This window comes from Chenopodium album, chromosome 21, assembly GCF_948465745.1.
Source record: "Chenopodium album chromosome 21, dcCheAlbu1.1, whole genome shotgun sequence".
Classification (NCBI taxonomy): Eukaryota; Viridiplantae; Streptophyta; class Magnoliopsida; order Caryophyllales; family Amaranthaceae; genus Chenopodium; species Chenopodium album.
The window spans coordinates 39,597,300-39,623,976 of NC_137854.1; the positions used below are offsets into that span (position 1 = coordinate 39,597,300).

Genomic DNA, 26,677 nt, shown 5'->3' on the forward strand with positions numbered 1-26,677 from the left:
TCATTGTTAGTACTGGTATTATAAATTTGCTATGAAAAAGCATTATTGCACACATCGCGTATAATCTTTGCTTCTTTGAGTGTCTGTCAAAGGCAATACAGTTTATTTTCTTTCACATGATTGTACTGATCCAATTGACATGTACTACGTCTCACCTCTTTATTCATTCTCTTATTATACAATTCATTTCCTTTTATTTGATCATACTATACATACATGATGCAATAGTAATATGGACTGTCAGCTGCAACAGACTTATATATCGGCGTAGACAGTGACATAAAATAGTTTAGATTCCGGGAGAAGGTGGAGGTTGCCCGGGACACGTACAATAACCATGTAAACACAATGGTGCTCTGCACCCTGTAACTCTACAGTCATATTCATTGAAGCAAGGTACCTTTTGCACATCATTGTTTGGATTATTACCGGACTTGAGAACTTCTGATGTCGTTGCTGTGCTTGATATGATCAGTGTTGCCAATAACAGCACCAGCACTGCTTGTTTCGACGAAGCCTGCTTCCCCATTTCTGCTAGCTAGACTGCTATTCTATCTTTGTGTTTTTGTTTGATTTTTTGATGCAAGGTATAGATTAGACGGATGTCACGTTATATATAGGGTAGATATTGTTGGGTTAAATTCAACAAAGAGATGTATTTTTTTTTTTTTTGTGGGGGATCAGTAACTTTGTCAAAATGTATTGTTTGCATGAGTACGAATTTGTGGTGTTTGTAAGCAACTAAATAGGTCATTGATAATGTATGATTTGCTTTCAAATTGAAAATTTATCACAACACAATTGAAATTCTTTAGGAAATATTGTCACCCTTTTGGAACACATAAGTCGCATACTCCTATCTCACAATTATTTTTATGAAATCTTCCTAAGACTCCTAACAAGTGTACCCTATCACGAAAAAGTATTCAAATATACAGATTATAAAGTTTTCAAATGAAATTTGTTATTTTCAGGGGGTTTTTTTTTTTTGAATAAAATCAAATTCTTTGAAAAAGTTAAACGACGTCTACTAAGGAAATTTAATTAAATTAACAAATACATTGAAAGATAAGTCAAGCAAAGATTTCTATTATAGGACAGACTATAACTGCTTTGTTTTTTGGTGCTTGACTATAATTTCTTTGTGAATATTATATTGTGGTACATCTCTTGTACATATTGTTGTGATAAGACAATACGTGCTCCATTAACAATATTGTTTGATCAATTGATGTCCTGAATAATATAAGTCGTTACACCTTGATTCAAACAACAAACTCAAACAAATCAAGCCGGTTAAGGTTAATCCTCTATGATCAACTAACATCAATTGTCAACTAAGATTCCAGGATTATAAGGAGGGCATCTGCAAACATGATAAACACAATTAGGAGCAAGACAACCAGCAAATCTGCAGTCATGTTCTGATTTACAAGGCATTACAGGCTCACGCCATCCGCCTCGACGCCATTCATGATTGAATTCATTTGCCAAGCCTCTTGCAAACACTAGTAGAGGTGAATATACTAGCAATAGTAATGCCAATACTAGAGCCCAAAATGCTGGTTTCAACAAACTCTTCTCCATGCCTTGTAATATTTAATCTTTTTTTGTCAAAAACGTTTTTCTTAGCTTAAGTAATATAATTGTGAGTTTGTGACTAATAGTGGATGGTATTTATATATATATATGCTTTATTAAGTGTTATGAAGTGTAAATTTGTAATTTTTCTCTAAAATTATTACAATGTATGTGGTGAAATTTTGGGGCTCAAGAGTAAACTTAGGAATGATTAAGAACACTAAAATAGGTGAAAATGCGGTGCTCTTGTGAGTGAATTGTGGAAATCTTACAATTATATGTTACTTGAAAAAGTCAGAGTGTTTCTTTCTTCTTGGGAATTCAATTATTTTTCTTATTTCCCTTTTACTTTCTAGGTCATTCCATCATGTGTTTACTTTGATCACATTTATATTGACATTAGATTTATGCCCCGTGCGATGCCCGGGTTGTTTATTGAATTGTAAGATAAATTTATAATCTATATGTCAAAATTTAAAATATATCACTGATGCAAAATTAGTTAAGAATTAATGTACTTTTTCTGACGATTTGCTATCAAGTAGACATGTAATGAATAATAATAATGTTGGTGAAAATGTTCAATTTAATACATTAAAAAAATAAAAAAAAATTAGCAAAAAATAAATGAAATAAAATAAATGTTCAAAGCACGTTGGATTGACCCGAACCCAAAACTTTGGGCAAGGATTGAACATTTCTTGACTCGTAACCTGAAGTGACCCAATACGAGATGACTCATGACCCAACCCTAATCAACAGGTCTCCATTCTATTAGATTGTGAAGTATAAAAGTTTAACCGATTAGTATATAGTAGAAATGGATGTTTTATGCTTTGAACTACTTTCTTCGCTCCAAAAAATATTATGATATAAAAAATAAATTTATATGATAATTTTTGAGCTGTATTTTATCGATAATAAAACTCTAAAATAACAATTTTATCCTAAAATTCTATCTAAATAGAATTCTAAACTAACTTTTTTTTTATATATTATAAAGTCTATTTAAATCTATCCAATGTGGCGCGACACTTGACGAAAAGTTAGAACGCTAAGTGTTGCAATCTCGTAACCTGGCTAAAAGTTTAGTTTTATATATTAGTTATATGATATGATATAAACAACAAATATTATTAAATTAATCTTAATTTGATATGAAACCTCTTTTGAGCCTAAATCATATAATTATCACTTACGCTAAATAGCAAAGAAAACGTACGTGTAAAAAAAAAAGCACTTAGGTTAAATAATCATACGCCTCTACAATTTGCCATAATAATCATACGCTAAAAAAGCACCGTTTTCTTTTATATTTTTGCGTTTTCAGTGTATAATTTTCTTATCAAATTTTTTATTGTGTCATGGTAACTAATGATCAAGATTGAACAACAAAACATTAACCGCTAAGATACAAAGAATTACAATTCATCGAAAAGTCATCCAATTATGGAAAGATTACAAAAATTTACTTTTGATCAAAGATTTTTTCATATATAAAAATAACTAGTTTAGTCCCCGTGCTTTGCCCGGATTAAGTAGCTATTATTTGTTTAAATAATTGTCCAATTTTATATTCAAAAAAAGTGTAATCATAATCTCATTAATTAATTTAAAAAGAAGTATTGTATTTATTTAGTTTAGAATAGTCCTAAAAAAAAAGGAATATATGAGATAAAAAAAATAAAAATAAAAATAAAAGAGAGAAAAAAGGATGATGTCAAAAATAGTTGAGGCGGGAAAAATTTTAATAAAAAAGTGACATGTGTCTCTTTATGATGTCAGCGAGTTTTGTTTTAGTTATAGTTAATAGATTAAAATAAAAGAAAATAAAACCAATCTAAACTTAATTCCATATTCCTTTCACAATACAACTATTAGATTCCTTCAAAAAAAATACAACTATTAGATTCTTAATTGGAAATTCTAAACTAACCTAAGTTAGGAAATAAATAGCTAGATTAATTGGGAAGCAAGGCTCAATATTTACATCATCTAGAAATCTATATATACATATTATGAATGTTTTCGACATCGACTTTTCTTCGTTGGTCTCAAAAAATAGTCTCATGTTTAGCACATACAACAAAGCCTAATTTCCAAAACGATTTGGGTTTGCCTAAATCAAATCTAGCACGTAGTTACTAATTAATGGCATCGTACAAACTTTTCGAGAAGAAAACCGAGTGGAGAATAATAGTAGGTGATGAACAAACCAAAGAAGAAGCAAAAAACCACCCTAGTCCGTTTAAACAAAACAAATTTCACATCAAATTGCAACACTCTAAGCAACGCCGATGCTACGTCCGCACCATCGAGGATCGAAAGCGTAGAAGTAACGTACCTCAATTAATTCATGTGGATAATAGTGACAAGCAAGTTCTTACTCATAGGTTTTTGCACGTCGACCCGAGTTTTAGGTACATGACTAAGGAAGAAGTACAAACTACAATTACAGATGCTATCTCTAGATTATGTTCAAAGGACATAAAACCTAATGATGGTATTATTATTCGAGTTATGGAACATTGTTGTAATGCTCGTCGTCTTTGTGATCATCTCTACATGTGCGTTGAATTCGTTTCGCTTGATGTTTTTATCTGTAATGAAATGGTTGCTGATAATTTTTGAATATTATTATCCGACCAAATTTGTAAACGGGTTATTAAAATTGATTTAAAATTTTGTATAACGAGACCAGAGTTTGAACAAGTATGAAAGATTGTTCTACGTAACATATATTGATTGTATTTTTTTTTTTAAATAAACATATATTGATTGTTTTATGAGGGGATGTCCTAGTTTCTCATAGCATTTTCATAAGTAAACCAACAACTTTATCACAAAGTTTCATATGCGGCTGGCTGCACCCATACAGCTAGCCACAATATAATTTTTTTTTTAAAAAAAATTCTTCTCTCTCTTCTCCATCTCTTCTTTCTCTCTCCTCTTTTCTTCTTCTCCAGTTCGCCCACCCAAACCCCCCCCCTTCACCGAGCTCTCTTCTCTCTCCTCTTTCTCTCTCCTCTTTTCTTTTCTCTAGTTAGCCCACCCAAACAAGCTAAATGGAGCAGCGGTGGTAGGGGGTAAGGGAGCTCTCGTACTCTGTCGCCGAAAAAAAAAAAAAACCCCCTAAAGGTTTTTAAGGCCAAATTCATCCATGAAAACTCTAGGAATTCATGGTCGAATTTGGCCTTTTTAGCCATATTTGAAGTGAAATTCGAAGCCAATAATAATGTTAAGGTATTTGTTCGATATAATAATTTATTAACGATTTTTAATTTATTTTTTTATGGTTGTGGGTTCGGTTTGGTTGGATCTGGGCGTAGTTGCTAGTGGTACAGGAGTTGGTGGTGGCATGGTATTTGTTCAATTTGGGCGTGGTTGCTAGTGGTACAGGAGTTGTTGGTGACATGGGTGCTGGTGGCGTGGGGCAACGGGTACAGGAGTTGGTGGTGGTGTGGTGGAGTTTAAGGCTTTGAGGGAGGCTGTTGAGAAAGGTTGGTGGTGGTGGTGGTTACGGTGGGTTTTGGGTTACTAGGTCGGGGGTGACTAGGTCGGTCAGGGGTTACTAGGTCGGGGGTTACTAGGTCGGTCGGGGATTACTAGGTCGAGGGTTACTAGGTCGGTTGGGGATTACTAGGGGTTACCAGGTTGGTCGGGGGTTACTCGGTCAGGGTTTACTAAGTCAGTCAGGGGTTACTGTTTTGGGGGTTACTTGTTTGCTGACGTGGCACCCTGCCACACCGTGTGGCTGGCCGCACCAGAAACTTGCTGCAACTTTATTCAATTGTAGAGCCCATAATAATGAAAAAGTTGTTGATTAATCCACAAAAATGCCCCCATGAGAAACAAATTTCGTTTCTCACTATGACAAAAGGAAAATTTTCCCTTTTATGAGTCGTCTATCTTGAAATTGCAGTATTATTTAATTTCATAAGTTATTTTTTGAGTAAAGAGATTGAACCAAGAAAGGATTTAAATCTTACTTCTATAAAGTATAGCGAACTTACACAATACAAATTAAATCAAGTGAATTGTCGATTAGGGTTTTATTTAAACATATTTTTTATTTAAACTACCAACAATTATTAAATTTGTCTTATGAACAATTTTAGATGAGTAATTTTAGATCTATCTTGATAATCAGTCTACGTAGATGACGAATGAGAATGAAAGGGAATTAGACTGTTGATGCTAGAAAGATATTTAGTTGCAATATTATGAACCTTGATCTAATTTGATATAATCTTACAAAATCCTACAAAATCATACATATTTATTACAAACCATCGTCGTAAACTCATAATCTACTATTATTACTTGTATCAAACTAAGCTAGTCATTAATCGAAGTAAAATTAACATATATAAGAGACAAAGAAAATAATAATGGAAATAAACACAAATTAAAGTACCTGATTTCAAAATATTTTAGAAGGTTTCCATCAACGCGCTAAAGCTCCATCGATTATTCAAATAAATCAAGTGAATCCAAGAGTTCCCCCAAACACTTCAATTAGGGCAAAATTTATGGCTATATATAGCTTGATTTGTTACCCTTAAGAAGTGTTTGGAGGGAACTCTAGGAAACAAGTGATGATAGACATTTACGAACTCCATTTACTGATGAACCCTAGATTCATATAATTTGTTAATAGAAGCAAGAGCCGCCAATTCAATTATTTATAGCAACATTTTTTGATGATAAAATTTAATTTGTTGTTAAAAAAAAAAATCATTCAATTCACACCAAAGCTAAGTAAAAATCTCAGATGTGTGAACCTAGCCATCATAATAGGGTAGGTTAATTTGGGATACAACAAAGAATAACATGCCATTAATTTGGAATCAGGGTTCATTTGCTAATAAGTGGCTCATATGCATGCCACATTTTATTATTTTACCTTTATGTATAAATCCTCTTCTTATTGTCTTTTTCAAACTTTACTTTGTTCAAATGTTCAATGTAGAATGAAAAAGACCTTAGCTTGCATTTACCCTAATTCATCGAAAGCTTAATTAATTATTAGGTACTTCGTACTACATCTCCTTAATTGGCTTGTTCTGTATGTATCTTTTTTTTTTTTTTTTTAATCTCTTATGTTAGAAGGCAGCGGCAATTATCGATCAATGGCATAAAATAAATAAGGGTGACAATATGATTAGTTAAGGTTGAGTTTAATTTAAGCATGCTCAGTCCATCTTAAGAGTCATGGCTAAGTTATACTGAAGTCGTCGAGCTCTATCGATTATAGACTAAGTGACTAGCGTGCATTGATCTAATATTGTTGTTCTAGTACATGTTTGATTAATTTAATACATTTTGGGGTTTTTTTTATATTTTATTTTTACCTAAGCTAATGCAATCATACATTAATAATTAGAAGTGTTTACAGGAGTATATGTAACAAGTTAGCACAACATAACATGGCTAATTAAAACCCTTACACACTGATACTACATACCATCACAAACTTTACTACCTCTTATAAAACATAAACGCGTAACATTAAAAGCCAACTTGCATTGACCCTAGATCATTGAAAACAACTTTTACGCAACAATATTAGAAATTTAGTGTGCCAAAGTATGCAAAACATATGCATGCATTCCATAGTTCCTACCAATTGGGATGACCCCCCATTCCCCCAAAAAGCTATGGAATTTGAGAGGCAAAGAAAGAAATAAACGAACGGGTAGTAACATACATGTATATATGTTGGTTGTAATAAATTGATCACAAACAACTTGAGTGACTCACTGACTCGGTACCCTCTTCAAAGGACACTCGATTCTCTCCATAGAATTGAAGAAAGTTAAACTTGGGTGACATGCTATGAACCCTCAAAGTTTGGTGACATTTTCAAGTCTCTGTTAAATCAAACTCACTGCAGTATGATTTTACACATTATGCTTGTCATAAAATATGAGCTGGTTATTGGTATATCATTGCTGTATGTGTTGGTTTTATTGAGTCCAGTTTAAATTGATTTATTTTCATTTTCACATATATATATATATTGACACATATAATTGATTAAATGAAATTAAACTTGGTATTAGAGTACAAGCTAATAAACTAAAGTCGTTTTGAATAGTGTTTCATTCGGAGTCAAATTGCATTCACGTGTAGAATGGCTTGTACGTATATCAAACAGAAATTGTTGCTACAATCACTTCTTATTACTCTTATACAAGTATATATATTTCAAAATGAAGGGAGTACAACAAATTTTAACATGACATATTGACATACAAATATTTAAAAATGTACAGTTAAAATAAGTAAATATAATTGTATAAAATTGACAAATTATAAATATTACATTGGTATATTAAGCTCATAATTTATACAATGTTCAAAAGCTACTCAAATTAGTTTTTTTCGCTATATCATGCATGCATTTTATGTCACAAATCAATTTGTTGCAATTTGCCCCTAAACCAATTCTAATTCTTACAAGATATATATATTGAATTTTAATTTATTATTTGTACCTTAGTTTATCATATACTACCACGTACTTTTTATACAATTACAATGTTAATGTTTGTGACAATTGACAAAACTGACAATGCAGCTAGATGGTCTTCAGCCTGGTGCGCTTTCAATTAACCTTGCCTTGGATCTGACCAGGTTCATTCTACACATGATATGTGTTCGTTGTTGCTTTATAAAAGAGGAAAGTTTAACAAGAATCAAATGTAACTTCACTTCTTTACTGAAACTATGATCTTATATGACAGAGTATAAAACATATTCCTGGGTATCAACCATCAGCTTAACCTTTTGGTTGAGTTGGTCCTCTAACATGGTATCAGAGCTAGCGTGACACAAAAGTCACGGGTTCGAATCTCATCCACCCCTCCTTTAAAGTGGAATTAATTCGCACCAGGTATAGGTGGGCCTATGTTGCATCCACATTTCAAGCCCAAAGGGTCTTTCATGTGAGGGGGAGTGATAAGAGTATAAAACATATTTCTGGGCCTCAACCATCAGCTACTATATGTACTTTCTTTGATACTATACCCTTAAGGTGAATAGGTGATAGTGTGATACCATGCGTCTATGCATAACACTAATTAGGTTGTTTTTTTTTTAAACCTATTTTTTTTTTACTAATTTCAACTAATTTGAAATTAAATGAATCATTAGAAGTTTAGAGCCTACTCCGTTTCTTAATTAGTATAAAATTGAACTTGGTTAGCACCATTAGAGCAACTCCAATGGTTGTAGCTAGAGACTTGCTTGCAATTACAATAATTCCCTAGCTATTAGCTTGACCATTGGAGCTAGAAAACTTAATTAGCTTGGCTAAGCAAATTAGCTTTGCCAAGCTAATTTGCTTGGGAATTAAACTTGCCAAAATGAAAATGCTCATTGCACCAATTAAGCTCTTTATATGTATTTTCTATCCAACAAATCCAACAACTAGTACCTAAGCTAATAGCTAGCCATTGGAGAAAAAAGTAGCTAAAATGATAATTAGCTTAAAAGCTTATGTGGCATGATAAGCTAATTGTCAAATTAACTTGCCATTGAAGTTGCTCTTATTTTTAACTTATTAATACTCTGTATATCTGGACATTATTTATTCCTTGTGTTTATTTTATTCAAATTTATCTACACTTATTAATTATTAACACATACCTATTTGAACTAATGTAAACTTGGGGTGTGTTTCATCATATCCATTCGATTTTAAATCATCGATTAAATTCTAATATTATACACTCAGTTTACAGTAATATTAGTGTACATCGAATATTTTTAGGGAACTTTTTAGCCAGTTTGTGATAATATAATGTATAACCTTCTTTTGAGGAAACTTTAAACTTGATATGATTTTAATGTAAATAGGCCATGGTATAAGTTTCCCGTTATTAGCCAATTTGTGTACATCGAATAGGTCATGAAATCATCTCCCAATCCCTAGCATCAACACTCTGATCCCCTTTCATTCTCATTCATTCATCTTCGTAGATTGATTACTTATCAAGACGACATATCTATAATTACTCATGTATAGTAATTACTCATGGAGTAGATACTCCGTCCCTCCCTTAATACAATAGTTCTTTCTCTTTATCATGTGAGAAATAAATGCTCAAAAGAGGCATTATATTAAGGGACGGAAGGAGTAGTATATACTATACTATATCGATATAAGAGTATAATAGAAAAGGCAAAAGTTTCATTTATATTTGGAGAAGGCGTCCCATGCATGTCTCAAACCCAATGTGACGTTCAACATGCATGAAAAATTGAAGACATAAAGAGGCGAATCTTGAAATAGAAGCGAAAATGACACAACAAAAAGAAAAAAGCTAAGACAATTTGCACTAAATACATACATAACCTTGCCAACAGTTGCGGCTAGGTTCAACTATACTGAGAGCCTCTTGGCTTGATGCATAGCCAGATACCATTGACGTCGAAAATAATATTTCATCTCTTCTGAAAGCGTAGGAGAAAAATGCTTAGCTTATTATAAATAGCTAGACATGATACGTGCTAGCTTAGCTTAAGAGAAATCGACATAATATGTGAATAAGCTAAGCCTTAAGTTGGTAACTTCAAGTGTTCCTCAGAATTCCTCCGAACACTTCATTAAGGGGTCGGATTTTGCTGGCAATAGACTCTTACTGAAGTGTTTGGGAGAACTGACAAATTAGAGAGAAATAGAATATAATGGCTTTTGTATTGCTTGTTTATTATTCATCAATAGGTTGAGTATTTATACAAAACCTAGGCTCATAAGATAGGAAACAATCTTCCTAAAGATATACTAGCATAACAATAAACCATAAAAATATATTTTCTAAATAATATCTTAACATAACATAATACTAAATATATTATTCTCATAACAATATCTATATGGAAAATATATCACACATATATTTTCCGATATTATCTCTAACACCCTCCCGCAATCGTAACGGCAGTAACACGAACGTTGCGATTGAAAATTCTTCAAATTGTTGAAGCCGAGATGCACACTCTTGTGATGTCGCCTTCAATTTTTGGTTTTTCTTTTTCATTGATGAGAACGTTTATCTTTTCGAACTCATCAATCATCAATCAAGCAGGAATGTCATTCTTTTCGAACCTGCAAATATAACAATTTTGGTTTTTCTAGAGCAAAACCGAGCTCAATCAAATATTGGTTTTTTCAGAGTAAACCACACTCAAATCTTTTATTGGTCTTTCAGAGTAAACCACACTCAAATCTCTTGGTCTTTTAAGAGTAAACCACACTCAAATCTTTTACTGGTCTTTCAGAGTAAACCACGCTCAAATCTCTTGGTCTGTCAGAGTAAACCAAGCTCATATCAAAAGGAGCAATGTTAATGCTCGAATCAAGTCACAAACCTCGTCTCACGGCACAAGGAGAACCAAATATATTTTGTCTCACGACACAAGAGAGCCGAAAACCTTTTTGCGTTAAGCATAACGCTATTTAATTTCTTCATCTCCAAAGATGTGTTATAGTGGAGGAAGTCCACTCACATACTCCCAAAAAAAAAGAAATTCACATACACATATATGATGATTAATCACGTGTACCAACCAAAAAAAAAAAAATAAAGAGTATTAATATTGCATAGCGGAAGCAAAATTTTGAATTCCACCGGTGGGTTAAACTTTCTAACCCACCGGCAGGGGGAAAGTTTATGTGAGCGGTCCCAAGACTTAACCTGCTTTTGATACCATGACAAATTAGGGTGAAGAGATAATTGAATGGCTTGTATATTATTGATCAATAGGTAAAGTATTTATACAAAACTTAATCTCATAAGATAGGAAACAATCTTCCTAAAGATATACTAGCATAACAATAAACCATAAAAATATATTTTCTAAATAATATCTTAACATAACATAATACTAAATATATTATTCTCATAACAATATCTATACGGAAAATATATCACACATATATTTTCCGATATTATCTCTAACAAGAACTCCCAGGTTCATTTGATCCATGTTATTTAAGATTACAATATCTATTAATAATTCATTATCATCGTCTTATCATTATACTTGATAGAGTATAAAACGTATTCCTGGGCCTCAACCATCAGCTTAAGCTTTTTGGTTGAGTTGGTCCTTTTTTAAAAATTTGACTAAATGTTAAAATTTGATTGTTCAACTATAATCATGTATACTCTATGCATGTAATTCATTATATTCTCCGCTAGTTATTATTAATTCGTGTTGGCTCCATTCCACGTTTCTTAAATTAATCTATAGATTATAGTATATGAGAATCTACTGATTTTATATATGCTACGTATGGTCTGCATTTTCCCCAAATTAGTATTGCTTCTACCAGTAAGGCCCTGGCATGTTCCTCTTCACCTTAAAAAAAATAATATTAAGTAAAAATAATATCAGTTCAGTAAAATAAGTTCAGTTCAGTATAATTAATTTCAGTTCAGTAAAATTCAGTTTTCTTAAAGAAAAATTATAATAGAAAATCAATAAAAATAATTTCAGTTCAGCAAAAATAATTTCAGTTCAGTAAAATTAATTTAAGTTCAGTAAAATTAATTTAAGTTCAGCAAATATTATTTTGTTAAGGTAAAAATAATTTCAATTCAGCAAAAATAAGGTCAAGATAACGGGGCCTAAGTCTTGTATAAGGCGGGATTGCTAAAATTTTATTGTAAGACGGTTAATTTAAAGATAACTTTAACAAATTTTATTGCAATAATATTTAAACACGTTCTCTCATTACCTACCTACACTGCAACAATATTACCTATTTACTATAATATTTACATAATTCCAAAGCAACTATTCTCATTTATCAAAATATTTACCTACTCTTAAAGCATTTTTTTTTTTCATTTACCAAAATTTTTACTTTTTACTCTCAAAACAAATATTCTCATTTTACTTACTTCCAAAACAAATATTCAATTGATCAGAGACTTCACATGAATATATTAATAGATATAGACATGTGTCAAAAAAAAAATATTAATAGATATGGACATGTGGGAGATATAAGCATGTGTTGGGAGTAACAGATATAAGTACATATCCCAAAACAAGTATAAGGCCGTCTTATACAAATTGAGGGCCCTGTGCTATCTTTATTACAATGTTTTACAATAACGTTTTAGAGTTTAACATATCAGTAGATCGGTAAATATAAAACGAAAATGATATAAATATTTAAGTTTTTTAAGTAGAGGATTTGATGGTATATGATTAAATAGTATGTAATTTTGTAAGTGATATACAAGTAGGACATAAGAAAAAAAAATCATTAAGGTATTAATTTTTTTTGGTAAATTATGTGAAAAATGGTAAAAGTAACATGATAATTTTATTTTTTTTTTATATTTTATTAGATAGGAAGAGTGAAAATAATTACGGTATGAATGAAGGCAAAAGATAGAAAAATGAGAGTGCATTAGCCCAAAAAAAAAAAGAAGAGGTTGACTGCTTTAAGATTCGAACCTCACAACCAAGTGTCATAAAACAACTAAGTCTATCTATTCCACCACTAAGCCATCAAGGTAGTCTATTCAATATTTGCTACAAATGTATTATTGTTATACAATGTATTACAATTTGGGGCCCTTGAAATATATTGGGCCATTGGGGCCCTGAGGACCAGCTTGCACAGGGCCTTAGCCGGCCTTGAGTATATGCGTCTCAATTTATATCTTTCATTGCATACAATTGAATACAGTATAAATAAAGTATTCATTGAGACTAACTAAACAAGACGCCACGTGACTATACTATGTCTTTTATGTATTGGGATAAATTAGAAGATTCCCTCATCTTCTGAAAAGTATAAAAAATCAAAACATAACCAAAAAAAGAAACATAAAGAGTATAATTATAAAAATGTGATATATGCAAGTATAAATCAAGACGAATATACTACATATTTCCATACATGTAAATCACCGTAGGCGGTCAAATGTAAGCATTTGAATAGTATTACTAAGGCCCTGTTCTTTTCACCTTAAAAAAATAATATTAAGTAAAAATAATTTCAGTTCAGTAAAAATAAGTTCAGTTCAGTAAAATTAATTTCAGTTCAATAAAAATAATTTCAGTTCAGTAAAAATAAGTACAGTTCAGTAAAATTCAGTTTTCTCAAAGAAGAATTATAATAGAAAATCAGTAAAAATAATTTCAGTTCAGTAAAAATAATTTCAGTTCAGTAAAATTAAGTTCAGTTCAGTAAAAATAATTTCAGTTCAGCAAAATTAAGGTGAATCAAACAGGGCCTAAATTGTCAATATTGCAGCTAAAATTGAATGCAAGAGGTTACATACTTATGTGAAGTATAAAGTATTTTTGGAAGAATTTTTGCAGCCTAAGCCAATGTTGTTCTTGTACTTAATTTATTAGTCATTTAGGCCATGTTCACTTCACCTTAAAAAATTAATATTAAGTAAAAATCATTTTAGTTCAGTAGAAATAAGTTCAGTTCAGTAAAAATAATTTTAGTTCAGTAAAATAAGTTCAGTTTCGTAAAATTCAGTTTTCTTAAAAAAGAATAATTATAGAAAATCAGTAAAAATAACTTCAATTCAACAAAAATAATTTCAGTTCAGTAAAATTAATTTACTCCCTCAGTGTTGTTTTTTTTTTTAAGTGTTACAGTTTGAACGACACATAGTTTTAGGCAATTTAATTGACTTAAATAAAATAAGGGGTAAGTAGGGTAGTTGGAGTAATAAAAAATTGTAAAAGAAAGATAATGGAGTTAATAGTTTATTGAAAAGTAATGAATGTGAGAGAATATATATAATAAAAAAATAGTAGTGGGTTTGGGTGGGGACCATAAGAGGAGAGCGATATAATATTGTATTGTACTGTAGCTTTTTGCCAAAATAGGAAGTGTAACACTTATTAAAACATGGCCGCATTTGGTAAGTGTAACACTTAAAAATACACGGAGGGAGTAAGTTTACTAAAAATAATCTAAATTTAGCAAACATAATTTTGTTTCAATAAAAATAATTTTAGTTCAGCAAAAATAAGGTGAAGTGAACGGGGCCTTGGTCTTTTATGTGATATGAGGCTGGTAGATTCTAATAATCCTTCCATGAGGATTATTAAGACTTTTATCTTACTTTCATAAAATAAAAAAAATATATATATATTGTAATAAAGTATATTTAGAAGTTTGATTTTTTTTTAATTTTTTTATCAATGACCAATTTTTATTTACCTAATTTCAATTTATTTACCCATGTATTAATTTAAAAATCCGAGCATAGAAGACGGTCCAAAAACCAAGTCAAATGAACTTTCTTGAACGAAAATAGTGAAATATTTAGATACACCTATGAATCTATGATTAACGAACAAAAAATAAGATAAGTACTCAGTATTAGATATAGACATGTGGGAGATTTAAGCATGTGTTAGAAAATGCAAAAGATAAAGAAAGTAGTATTAAAAAAGACAGAGATCAGAAGCATAAATAATCCCAAAAAAAAAAAAGGGTTAAAGATGGAATATTGACCCATTACATAATCAGGAGTAGTATAGATCTGTTAGTTGTTCTGTATGATGATATGTCTAACTTAGCCCAAAAACACGACTAGGTTCTATTACTTCTCTAAAAAGCCTTAAAATGTGACAACCAGAATATATTTCTTACCAACTTGCTATAAATAGCATGACTATGTTAAGTATCATGTATTGCTAAATTCAACACATTAGATGTTCCCTAGAGTTCCTCTGAACACTTCATTAGGGAAACGTTTTTTCGACTCCCTACTGAAGCGTTTGGGGGAACTCCCGGGTTCATTTGATTTCGGGTTATTTATTTTTCATTCCAAAAATATTCATGTTTAAAATCAACGTGAGGTGAAATGTGCATTGTAGATTTGCAGTTTAACTACAGAGATGAAAATTTTTTGGCAGCTAAGTTTTGTTCTTGTTTTTTTTGTTGCATGTAACAATATTAACAACATGGGTACCTGCATTCTGCATCCATAAGCCAATGCAGGTTTACTCATGTTCTTCTGTGTTTCTTCTGGATCCGTTTATTCTGCTATCGCCTATCGCGTTCTTCGGGTTCTAGGTTCATTTTTGTATAACACTTGCAAATATGGTCTACAAAACAGAAGGTAACATCTTAAGAAAATTTAGTTATGTAACATCATATAATGAATTACTTTCAGATTGCAACACTAATTATAATTTTTGTCAGGCAACATATTTAGTTTGTTTCCTTGTTAAGACTCCTAAGAAACAAACTAGAAAAATCTTAAGGTACATTTTAGTCTCCCCTTAACGCGATAGTATATACAAAAGAAAACATTTTAGTAACACTACACCAGACTGTAATGGATGAATGTAATTCTATACAACACTTTAAACCGAGCACAAGCCCGAAAAAGTTTCGAAAAATAAATGTTGAATCAGTAACAAACCAAAGGCAGAGTCAAAACAGAGCAATTGTTAACCAGCAACGCCATCATCCTAAAGAATACATATCAAAAACACTATAATTTGCCTGCACAGCATCTTATATATATTCCCTTATATTATCAAAAACACTATAATCCGTTGTAACAAAAATAATAAATATGGTGCTAGGAGTCTAAGAGAAGAAACTATCAGCTCTCTTTGATGTTCAGCTATATGAGTAATACTGGTATGACACCAACTAGAGTCAAACTGTATTGTGCTAATGCACGGGATATATCTTATCAACAAAAATAGAAGTTATTAATATAAATTATTTAACGATTATGCAGCCTAAATAAGATGTATGGAAATTGGAGAGTTTCTTATGTATTAATTTAAAGACTTGTGGTTATAAGTTTATTGGATATATCATAATAACATTTATAAGCAAAAATCTTCAAAATGTTATATTGGAGGAAATCATGCAAAAAAAAAAAAAAAAAAAAAAAAAAAAAAAAAAAATCAATTATGTGATGACCATGTAAAGATGTAATAGAAGCTAAACAATCTAAAAGTTAAAAAGCAAAATTTTATGAAGTTTGGATAACAAAAGGCAGAAAGTTGGCAATCAAAAGAATGGTTAAGTCAGGCACTAAATGCAGAATCTGCCTCTAGACCCTCTAACCTGGCACAAGGGCATGACCAGGTTCAAAACAATCCTAGATTTGGTTTTTAGACATGAAATTGTTGATGGGAATATTCCAAAAAAGAGTAGACAACCCCAAAAAAGAAACTGAATTTGATGCAATTTTAATGCATTTTACCAAATCTCACCTCTAATTAGTTGTATAAATGATATGTTATTTGTTGAATTTACTTCAAGAAGTGTTGATTAGTTGTAGATTTGATACACTATTTGTTAAATGCACTGCAAGTAATCGGATATGTGCTGCTTGTTCTGATTTGGGCTGGTTTAAGTCAAGTAATTTGGACCCGCAGCGGATGGCACAAAGTGATCGAGGCCAAACTATAGGGTGCATGTGTTCTGGTTCCGAAACACTATTACAGCAAGTTTTAGCATAGCCTAGACTTATTTCCCAGCACCCAAAGGCTCATGCTGTTTATGGAGGGCATAGCACAGTCTGTGTTCAAGGTTTTAAGATGATGGTACTTGTCAAACTGTTGATTAAAATTTTAGGATGGGTTCGTCTTCATTCCTTCCAACCTAAACATCGCCCTGAGAAAAACTTGTAACCAAACTTAACATAACTGATTTTACTTTACAAATATTACAATATTGCAAATCTTAGCTGCAGTACTTCAGAACGGAACTTTACAGCGAATATCTTGCTTACTTTCACCTCTGAAGAGAAAATGCAGACAGGAAGCATGAAAATTTTAGAAGTAGAAGAATGGGATATTGACACTCACGTCTTCAGCATAATCGTTCCCTTTCTCGAAATGCCTCTCTAATATAGCCTACAGTTGCAGCTAGGTTCAGTGATTCTCTGCCCAGAATATTCCTACTCGATAATGTGAGGGTATGGTTTGGCATCAACCTTCAACAGTAAGATATTTACCCTGTCCTGTCCTGTGTGTAGTGACTGCAAATTTTATCATGAACATACTACAGAGAAAGGGGGAGGGGAAAACCTCTTCATGTCAGTCAGCGAAAATTAAATGTGATGTTTGATACTGATGAATGTGATGATACCTTGTGAACTAAATCGTTTCAACAATAATCAATTATTGCTTAAGAGAAGCTATATAATCTGTGTACTTAGATAATGATCGTTTACATTTATTCACCTCTGGGCTGGACTAAAAGACCGTCTTTTGCTGCACGTAAATGAGTACAAAGATGCATGGATAAAATGGAAATCTAGCATTTCACTCAATATAGATATTAATATAGATACAATAGAAGCATTCTAGAAGCATAAGCTCCTAAATACATGGCGAATTTCATAAATACATACAACAGAGAACTGGCACCACACCCCAAAACTATTAAGAGATTTAAAAAAAATACAAAACTTTTCTTTCTAGACCAAGTCAGAAAAATAAAGGGGGCAGGTGACAAAAACATTACCTAAGATTGAAGCTTTATGCCGCCTTCTACAAGGATGTACTACCAATATTTACACACTTTTAGTAAAGATACATCAACACTAAAGTACAATCTCACCATAATCAGCGAACACGGGGAGATTGTCGATTAGATGACAAAGGGGATGCCGAGGGGGTATAATGCATGGGAGAATGATGGTTTTTCATTGGTGACCTCATGGGGCTGGAAATGTTTTTGTAACCACCCAGGGAGCTTTTATTTGCATTTTTGAAGTCCTGCAGCTTCTTGAGTTCCTCTAAGACTTCGGACATTTTAGGCCTTGATCTTGGTTCAGGATTTAGACATCTTAAAGCAAGTGTAGCAACTGTATAAGCAGCTTTTTGGGGATATTGGCCTTCCAGTTTGGTATCCATGATTCGAAATAATTTTCTTCGGTCCCCTAAATATGGCTTTGCCCAATCAACCAGACTCTGCTCTACACCAACTCTTGATTTGTCAAGTGCTCGTCGTCCAGTTAATAGTTCAAGCAACACAACCCCATAACTATAGACATCACTCTTTGCTGAAAGGCGACCTGGTGAGAAGCCAGTTGATTAGTATTAAGCTATGCAAATTTGTCAATATAAATAGTTACATGGAAAGCTTTTGCCAACAGCTTATTATTTTTAAAGCTCTTGAAATAATGAAATAAAATAAAAACTTTGACTTTGACAATGACTATGAGTATGAGTCTATGACTATGACTTTGTAGCTCACACCAACTCCTTGTACTGAAAATGACATATACATCCCTCTTTCCCAACTTTCACTTGATGATACAGGGCCTTTTCGTCTATTAAGAATTATTTAACAGCCAATTAGTCAGAAGAGGTATCTTATGACATACCCTTTAACCAGATGAATATTTACATAATTCCGGCAACGGCAGGATATCCAACATACTACAGCCTCAATTTAAGTTCTTATCCACACCAGACCTCAAGTGTTTCATAACTTTATTGCATCAGGGGCTCAGGGGGGTATTATAGAAATTCAGAATGATTGGAAGACCTCAAAAATCTTTAGAGCCAAAATTATGTAATTTTGTGGACGGATTTTTATAATGGTGATTGGTGAAATTGTAATCATAAGATCATATTGGTTCAGGACATAAGAGACAATACAGATTTGACAATTTGAAGGCAGTCAAGGGAAGAGATGTAATAGCCGAAACTAACTGGAAGGACAAAGATTATATAATCAGGAACAAAAACCAACCCCAAATCTCCTTCCCCTCGCCCAAAAAAGGGGGGGGGGGGGGGGGTGGTAATTTTTTCAATAATGTAAGTTATGTGACTAACAATTGCATAAAATTGAATCCGGTTTTAAAAGGGGACCGACATATACACACTTGGTTATCCTACCAGATTTTAAACACCTGAAAATTGGTGTTTGACAAGTTGTAAAAAGAAAACATGTGGCTGGTCAAAGGAAAGCCAGAAAACAAGGGGTGGTTTTGTGCAAAGTGACACAAACAAGGAGTGAACTGGATAGGTTATGTCATAGATTTTCAGACAATAAGGATAGACAATCTTGAGATCAAATAGGTAATTGCCAAACCTGTAGCTACATATTCTGGTGCTGCATAACCCTGAGTTCCCATGACCTGAGTTGACACATGAGTACGATCTCCGGTGGGCCCAGCTTTTGCTAAACCAAAATCTGATAGCTTCGCATTAAACTCCTGCAAACGTGAGAAGAGGTATCAGAAAATTGCTCAGCATATGTAATGAGATAATACAACATAAATGCTGAAGTCTGAACATACAGCATCTAGCAAGATATTTGATGCCTTGAAATCACGATATATGACTTGTGACTCAGCATCATGAAGGAAGGAGAGTCCTTCAGCAGCACCAATTGCCACTTTAATCCTTGTTCCCCAGGAGACTGGCTGAGGACCCCCTGCAGATAGTATACTTTCCGTCAGATCATCAAGACATCAAAATAGCAAATATAACACTACAATTTTATAGGGAAACCTACATTGATAAGTACAATTATGTGACTATGTCTAGGACCAAAATGCAAGTGGAGCAACAGCAACATGAAGTAACCTGATGCACAAAATTACATAGCCAACAACCAACCTAACAAATGGGCTTAAAAGACAATGCTAAATAAGATGCAGAGAAAAAATAAAAAAACAGCAGATGCAAAGTTGATCATAAATTCATAATCCAATGGAAACTATGATAGGCTAAGAGAATTGATTGTAGCTTTTATAGGTATTAAAATCTGCACATGCATGTCAGCATAAAGTAAAGAGTAATCTCGCAACCCACCGAAAATGGCGAAAAATAAACCTAAATTGCTACTCAATCTCAAGGGATTAAAAATAACTGCATATAATAGTTGTTAATGAAGTAAATTCAGGTAATATCCCAAGACATTTAAAGAAATATTTCTTAAAAATTTGTAAGGATATCTTTAATATAAAAAAACTATCACCCAACTAGAGCCACTTACGTCTAAACAGATGATTTTCTAGGCTTCCCTTGGGCAAAAATTCGTATACCAAAAGCCGATTTTCACCTTCAACGCAATATCCAATAAGTTTCACCAGATTAGCATGATGTAGTTGGCCAAGATAGTTTACTTCTGTCTGCATAAAATTAGCTATAAGGAAACAGGCTAAGAAGTACCACTGAGACGTGAACGGATGTTAAAGGTGGAAAAACTCACCAACCACTCTTTGTGACCCTGGAAACCTTCAGGTTTAAGCTTCTTGACTGCAACAACCATTCCAGATCCAGGTCTTGAAGGACAGAGAGTATTCTCATCAATCCACCCCTTGTAAACATAACCAAAACCACCTTCTCCAATTAGGCTGTCAGAACGGAAACTTTTGGTGGCAGTCTTAAGGTCATTGAAGGAGAAGGCCTTCAAACCGGAAGAAGACAATATTTCATCTTCAGATCTTGGATTCGGAAGACTTTGATTGAAAGTTTTGACACTTGCTGCTGAGACAACCGAACTAGACAAGTTTGAGGAGTGGGTTATCCCTCCACCACTACCAACTTTTGAGGCTCCTGAGGCTGAAAACAGAAAACACTTAGCATCAATTTTTAAAATAGATCGATGAGGAAAAAGAGAAAGAAGCAAAATTAAAAGCTCTAGGATAATTTTATACACATTTGATGCAAACTTTCAAATTTAGCTTCATTACTCATCAAAGTAATGTCTGTTGGTATCAAAATCCATCCTTTCTATAGACATTTACTCCAATTTAATGTCAGATCTGTTATCTTGGGATGGGTGAGATGTTGTCATGTTTTGTTATGATATATAATGAATTGTGTTTCCTAGTTTGCTAACAAATAGCTTTTGCTTAAGATTAGGGCTTTGTAGCCTCTCTTTCTTATTCCAGCAAGCAGAAAAGCTCTTGGCAAAGCAAAATTTGTTAAAAAAAAGTCTCTTTGTACCATATATAGATTGCGTGATGAATGAAATATAACACAACTTTTCTATGACACCTGTACACCCCTATTTGAAATAAAGGAAGGAGAGAGGATGAGAGAAACAAAACATACTGTATATAGCTTGTATCTTAATGAAATTATGTTAGATCCTTAAGCATGATAAGATAGGACATGACAACTATATCTAGAGTCTAGACAGAGAGATAATTTCATAATGCCGCCTGAAGATTGATGTATATGTTTGTATCACAGTCCCTAAACTCAGATAACGGTTTGCATTAGGCATTTAGGCAGGCACAGAACTCAAAGAACAATACAAGAAAACATAAAAGCCTTGGTCAGAAGTCCGAAGCTTGGAAACAAAGCATGGAATCTACGCCAAATTTCTTTTCTGGATGAAATTTAGGCAACAAACCAGAATTTAAACCAGTTAACACCTTATCAGCAGGAATAAGCATCGCAGTGATAACATCTAAACATCAAGCTATACAGTTGATCATCATTGACCTTATTTGGTACATTAATTATTTCCAGCCTTTTTCTTAGTTTTAAATCCATTAACAAGGTCGAGCAGCAAGTATATAATAGGAAAATAGTTTTTGCAATTGACCTTTTACTATCAAAGCATCATCAAACTACCCAAACAATGCCTGAATTTACCAAACATCTAAGAAAACATCTGATGACATTAGCAACTTTATACAGCAAATGAAAAGGTCAACCAATACTTGAATGCAAAGCCAGGCCATTGCCTTTGAGGAAAACGACGAACATACTCTAATGAAGTAATAAGATTTAACCCCAAGCAATTATTCTACACTCGATAGTAAAATCAAACTTATTGCACAATCATCACCACTTTGCCGTTAATCTTATCAACTTATGACTGAATGATTTGAAATGAAAAGCAATGCTCCAAAGTGTCAAATACTATTAAGATATAGATTGCTTAAAGTTCAAGAACAACACCATAACATATAGTCAACGAGTCCCGAAACAATAACCGCCTTCTCAACAATCAATCATGATTCATCACAATTCACAAAGTGAACACTAATAATGGTAAATAAGGGTGGAATTAGATCAAGTTGGTAACTAAGCGTCACAATCCCGCAAGGGTGAGCTAACCCCAAAAACCGGTCTTTGGTTCACATTGGACACCTGCTTCAACTAAGAGGACTTCAAAAGCAAAATACTTAACAATTTTTCTGGAAAAAATGTCAGGAAGGTACCAATTTAATGACTAAATCTGGGTTATTGAATTCTATCCCTAAAAATTAAAGGCACCAATTTTCAAAGCAAAACACACCATCAAAATCAAACATGAAAATTCCACACCCTAAATAAAAATCTTCAAGCATTTAATAGAGCAATAAAGAAAAAAAGCAAGATTATAATCAGCAATTAATTATTATCAGAAACTAATTTACCATACATAGTAAGTAAACAAGATTCTAAATTTAATCAAAAACCCATAAATAGAAATGCAATTAACAACACAAAATTAAAGCATACCAGAAGTAGGCATAGAGTTGAAATTATCCACTTGTGCAGAAGAACCAAAGCAATTACCCATCTGAGTTTTTGCACCCAAAAAAAAACAGAGGAAATTGAACCAAGATCACAGAGCTACTAATTATAGCAAGAACAAAGTTAAACCAAAAAAAACCCAATTAAAGCTACTAATGAAAGGAATTGAGAAAAATTAAAGTATTAACACATGGGAAATTGACAAGTTTCCTAGGAAGGTGAAGCTAAGAAAAGAGAAGAAGAAAGAGAGAGCAAAAAAAAATCAGAGGAATTAAAAAAAACAAATTCAAATGATTACAAAGAAAGAGGAAGGTCTTTAGAGGGTGCCTGGAAGTCGCACTGCAACTCTCTTTTATCAAAAAGTCTTCCTTTATGGGGTACGTTACCCGATAATCAAAAGTCTGTTATAAACTTAGGGTCTGTTCTCATACGTTGAAATTCAGTTCAGTTCACTTTAGTTCAGCTCTTAATTTTCTTCTCTTATAAAATATTCATTTTATTTCAGTTCAATCCAGCTGAGTTCAGTCAATGAGAACATGCCCTTAGACTATTACACTTTGATTAATTCTAATTTTAAGCCGAAAATAAGCCCTATATTAAGTGAAAGTTTTTGTATTTACTGATAAACGTTATTGTATACTAGATGCTGGAACACAAAATAAATGATTAAAGCGAAACAGTTTTTATTGTCACATAAACATTGTGTATTCTAGATGCTTGAGCACGAAACTAATTGATTAAAGTGAAACAACTCTCATCTCTCAATAAAAATTATCATGCTCTACATGCTTGATCACGAAACCAATTAGTTAAGGTAAACTATTCTCATACTAATGACCCAACTTTACCAGTGAGTTGTTCGGACTTTAAACTATTTAATTTTAATAATTAGTTAATGTTTGTGTTTTCTATTGTATGTTCACAACTTCACACCAACACACATAGACAAAGTCACATGAGAAACAATTCATGGAATTGGATTAGGCACTTCCGTGTGTACCGCACCCTCCTTTGTGTTGAAAAAATGCTTTGTTTTACTAGTCCTAGATATTATTATGTCTTCCTAGATTGCAGTCAATTTCATACAATGGTTTTGTTTGCATCTTTTATCTACCTTTAGATCTAGTGATATATTCTATTGTTTTCCCTAGAGTCCATGAGAGAAAATATAGGTGGGATTAAATTTAGTGAGTGTGACTGTGTGAAGATGTAGAATACATAAATGATACGTACTCCGTGTTCACAAAATTTATTTAGTTGGTAACAATTAAATTCATGAATAATATAAGCACTAATAAATCCATATAGCTTAATTTAAATTAGTTTTGATAAATTAAAATCAAGTGAATAGAACATGTTATTTATATTTATTTTTTGAATAAAACATGTTATTATTACATCTATGTGGTAGTCGATTATAAATTGTGTGATGACTTATATGAATTTTAAGTGTAATTTAGTGTTGAAAGAAACCTGTATAATCTTCTTGAGAAAAACTTCTTGAGAAAACAATCTCATCCTCCAATAAGCTTGTGTTTTTCTTCGAGTTTTCCATTACCATCCATTATCAATTGGGATGCCTACCTTCATTGATCGGGCTTGGGCACAGAGGCAGCCCGACAAAGGACGAGCTATGACTTTCAGTCCCAAGGATTTATGAAGTGGTATTACATAGTTATGAAAATTTATGAAGAAAAATAAATAAACTGGGAGTTATCGATCTTGTATATAATCATTGAAAAGAACAAATTTTGTTTTCCAAATTTACATACAATCCAAAGTATTGTTCTTTTGCTCGAACGAGACTCTATTTCTCATTACTACGGATTATAATCGATTACCAAACGAGTTATATTAATGCATATCATTAACTTGCACCTACAATAAATGCTAATTTTTTGTTCATACTAGCAAAGTAATTTATAATAATTAAGCCTCAAAACATAATAAGTTACTATGGAGTACATAATTTGAAATTTTGGGTTTACATCTAACAAGTCAAACTATGACAATCGAAACACTATACTTTTTCAATCGGAAACTTTATCAAGTAACTATGTACCATTCGTCCATTTCATAGTCCTTTTAATCTTTTATATTAACTTGAGTTGCTTTTAATTGGCATAGTTTAAGTAGAAAAAAAAAAAAAGGAGAAAATGTCTCCTAATTCTTAATTATACGACTCGTATGTTGTACGTGCACTTTATTTATATGTCAAATATTGCACGAGTTTTGACTTGTGAAAAAGTGAGTGAGAATTGGTCCAAAAGGTAATTTTATAAGTCTTTGTCTACTACAGATTAATAATATATTTTTTAGTACGAAGTATTTAAGGGTCTGTTCTTATTTACTGAGCTAAGTTAAACTGAACTGAATTGAACTGATCGAACTGAACTGATTATAGCTGAATTGAATTGAACTGAAATTATGTTGAAGAGAATAGGCCTTAGTACCCCACTACTGCGGTACTGCCCCTTCATGTAAATATGTATTGGTCAAGTTATTTTAAATATTGATGATCATCATTTTATATTACTCTGTATTAGCTAATGTGAAAAATGAGGGATAGTTCAAGTGATTAGAGCTTTCCTTCCAATTTTAGGGGATTCTGGATCAATAGTCATTATTTAATGAATTAGATCATAATCATGTAATGCAAAAGGCTTATATATTATTGTACAATTAAGAGGTTGTGAGATCAAATCTCACAAAATCAAATATATATATACATATATGTATATATATATATATATGTGTGTATATATATATATATGTATATATATATATATGTATACATATATATGTATACATCTGGTTTATACTAACATTACAAAAACTTTTGTATACATCCGGTTTACACTAATATTAGTCTACATCGAGCAATATAAGGGTAACTTTTAGCTAATTTTAGGGTATCTTTTTTGTTGTTTTTGGGTAACTTTAAACATAATTCAATTTTTATATAAATAGACAACAAGAAAAGTTTTATAAAGGTAATTTAATTACATTCAATCACTAATAATTGATTCTTAGTCATTTTAAATGTGATTCTTTACTAATAAAGTGTAGATAATTTTTATTTGAATTGGGTTACTTTTACGCATATTGGGACCGGGTAACTTTTATTCATTTCGGAGGTAACTTTTAATCACTTAAAGCTATCTTTATAATGGATGTACAATAATTATTGTACACCTGATTTTTTTTAAAGTTTGTGATATTCAAAAGAGATTGGAAAAAAAAAGTATTGTACTCCCTCCGTGTTTTTTTAAGTGCTACAGTTTGACCGACATATAGTTTTAGCATTTTAGGCAATTTAATTGACTTAAATAAAATAAGATGTAAGTGGGGTAGTTGGAATATTAAAAAATTGTAAAATAAAAAGTGGAGTTAATAGCTTATTGAAAAGTAATGAATGTGAGAGGAAACATATAATAATAATAAAAAAAAAGTAGTAGTGAATTTGAGTGGGGACCATGAGAGGGCATTGTGGTCAACGTCCTTGTTCAAAATGATCAACGTCCTTGTTCAATTACTTTCATACTACTGCAATTACGGTTACGAGTCCTCGCAAACATTGTGGACATTATGGTGTTGGACTTTTAAACACTTTATTTGAAAAACATTA

At 32.2% G+C, this 26,677-nt stretch overlaps 1 protein-coding gene across 1 annotated transcript; it reads right to left on the minus strand.

Annotated features, from left to right (window-relative positions):
- Positions 1-17,853: 17,853 nt before the first annotated feature.
- Positions 17,854-23,377, minus strand: LOC145601373 (putative serine/threonine-protein kinase PBL3). Its single transcript, XM_081657381.1, has 6 exons — positions 23,035-23,377; positions 20,783-21,135; positions 20,567-20,702; positions 19,866-20,002; positions 19,658-19,781; positions 17,854-18,632 (listed from the first exon to the last, which is right to left on the minus strand). The coding sequence occupies exons 1-6, from the start codon at positions 23,093-23,095 to the stop codon at positions 18,181-18,183; spliced, it is 1,263 nt and encodes a 420-aa protein (XP_081513507.1). The 5' UTR covers positions 23,096-23,377; the 3' UTR covers positions 17,854-18,180.
- Positions 23,378-26,677: the final 3,300 nt, after the last annotated feature.

What these genes read in the sequence shown, in the direction of transcription:
- LOC145601373 (XM_081657381.1), bottom strand. Translation starts at nt 23,095, where the DNA reads ATGGGTAATTGCTTTGGTTCTTCTGCACAAGTGGATAATTTCAACTCT. An exon ending in AGAAAATCATCTGTTTAGAC is followed by an intron (nt 20,003 to 20,566) that starts GTAAGTGGCTCT and finishes TACTATCTGCAG; the next exon opens with GGGGTCCTCAGCCAGTCTCC. An exon ending in ACCAGAATATGTAGCTACAG is followed by an intron (nt 18,633 to 19,657) that starts GTTTGGCAATTA and finishes GCTTCTCACCAG; the next exon opens with GTCGCCTTTCAGCAAAGAGT.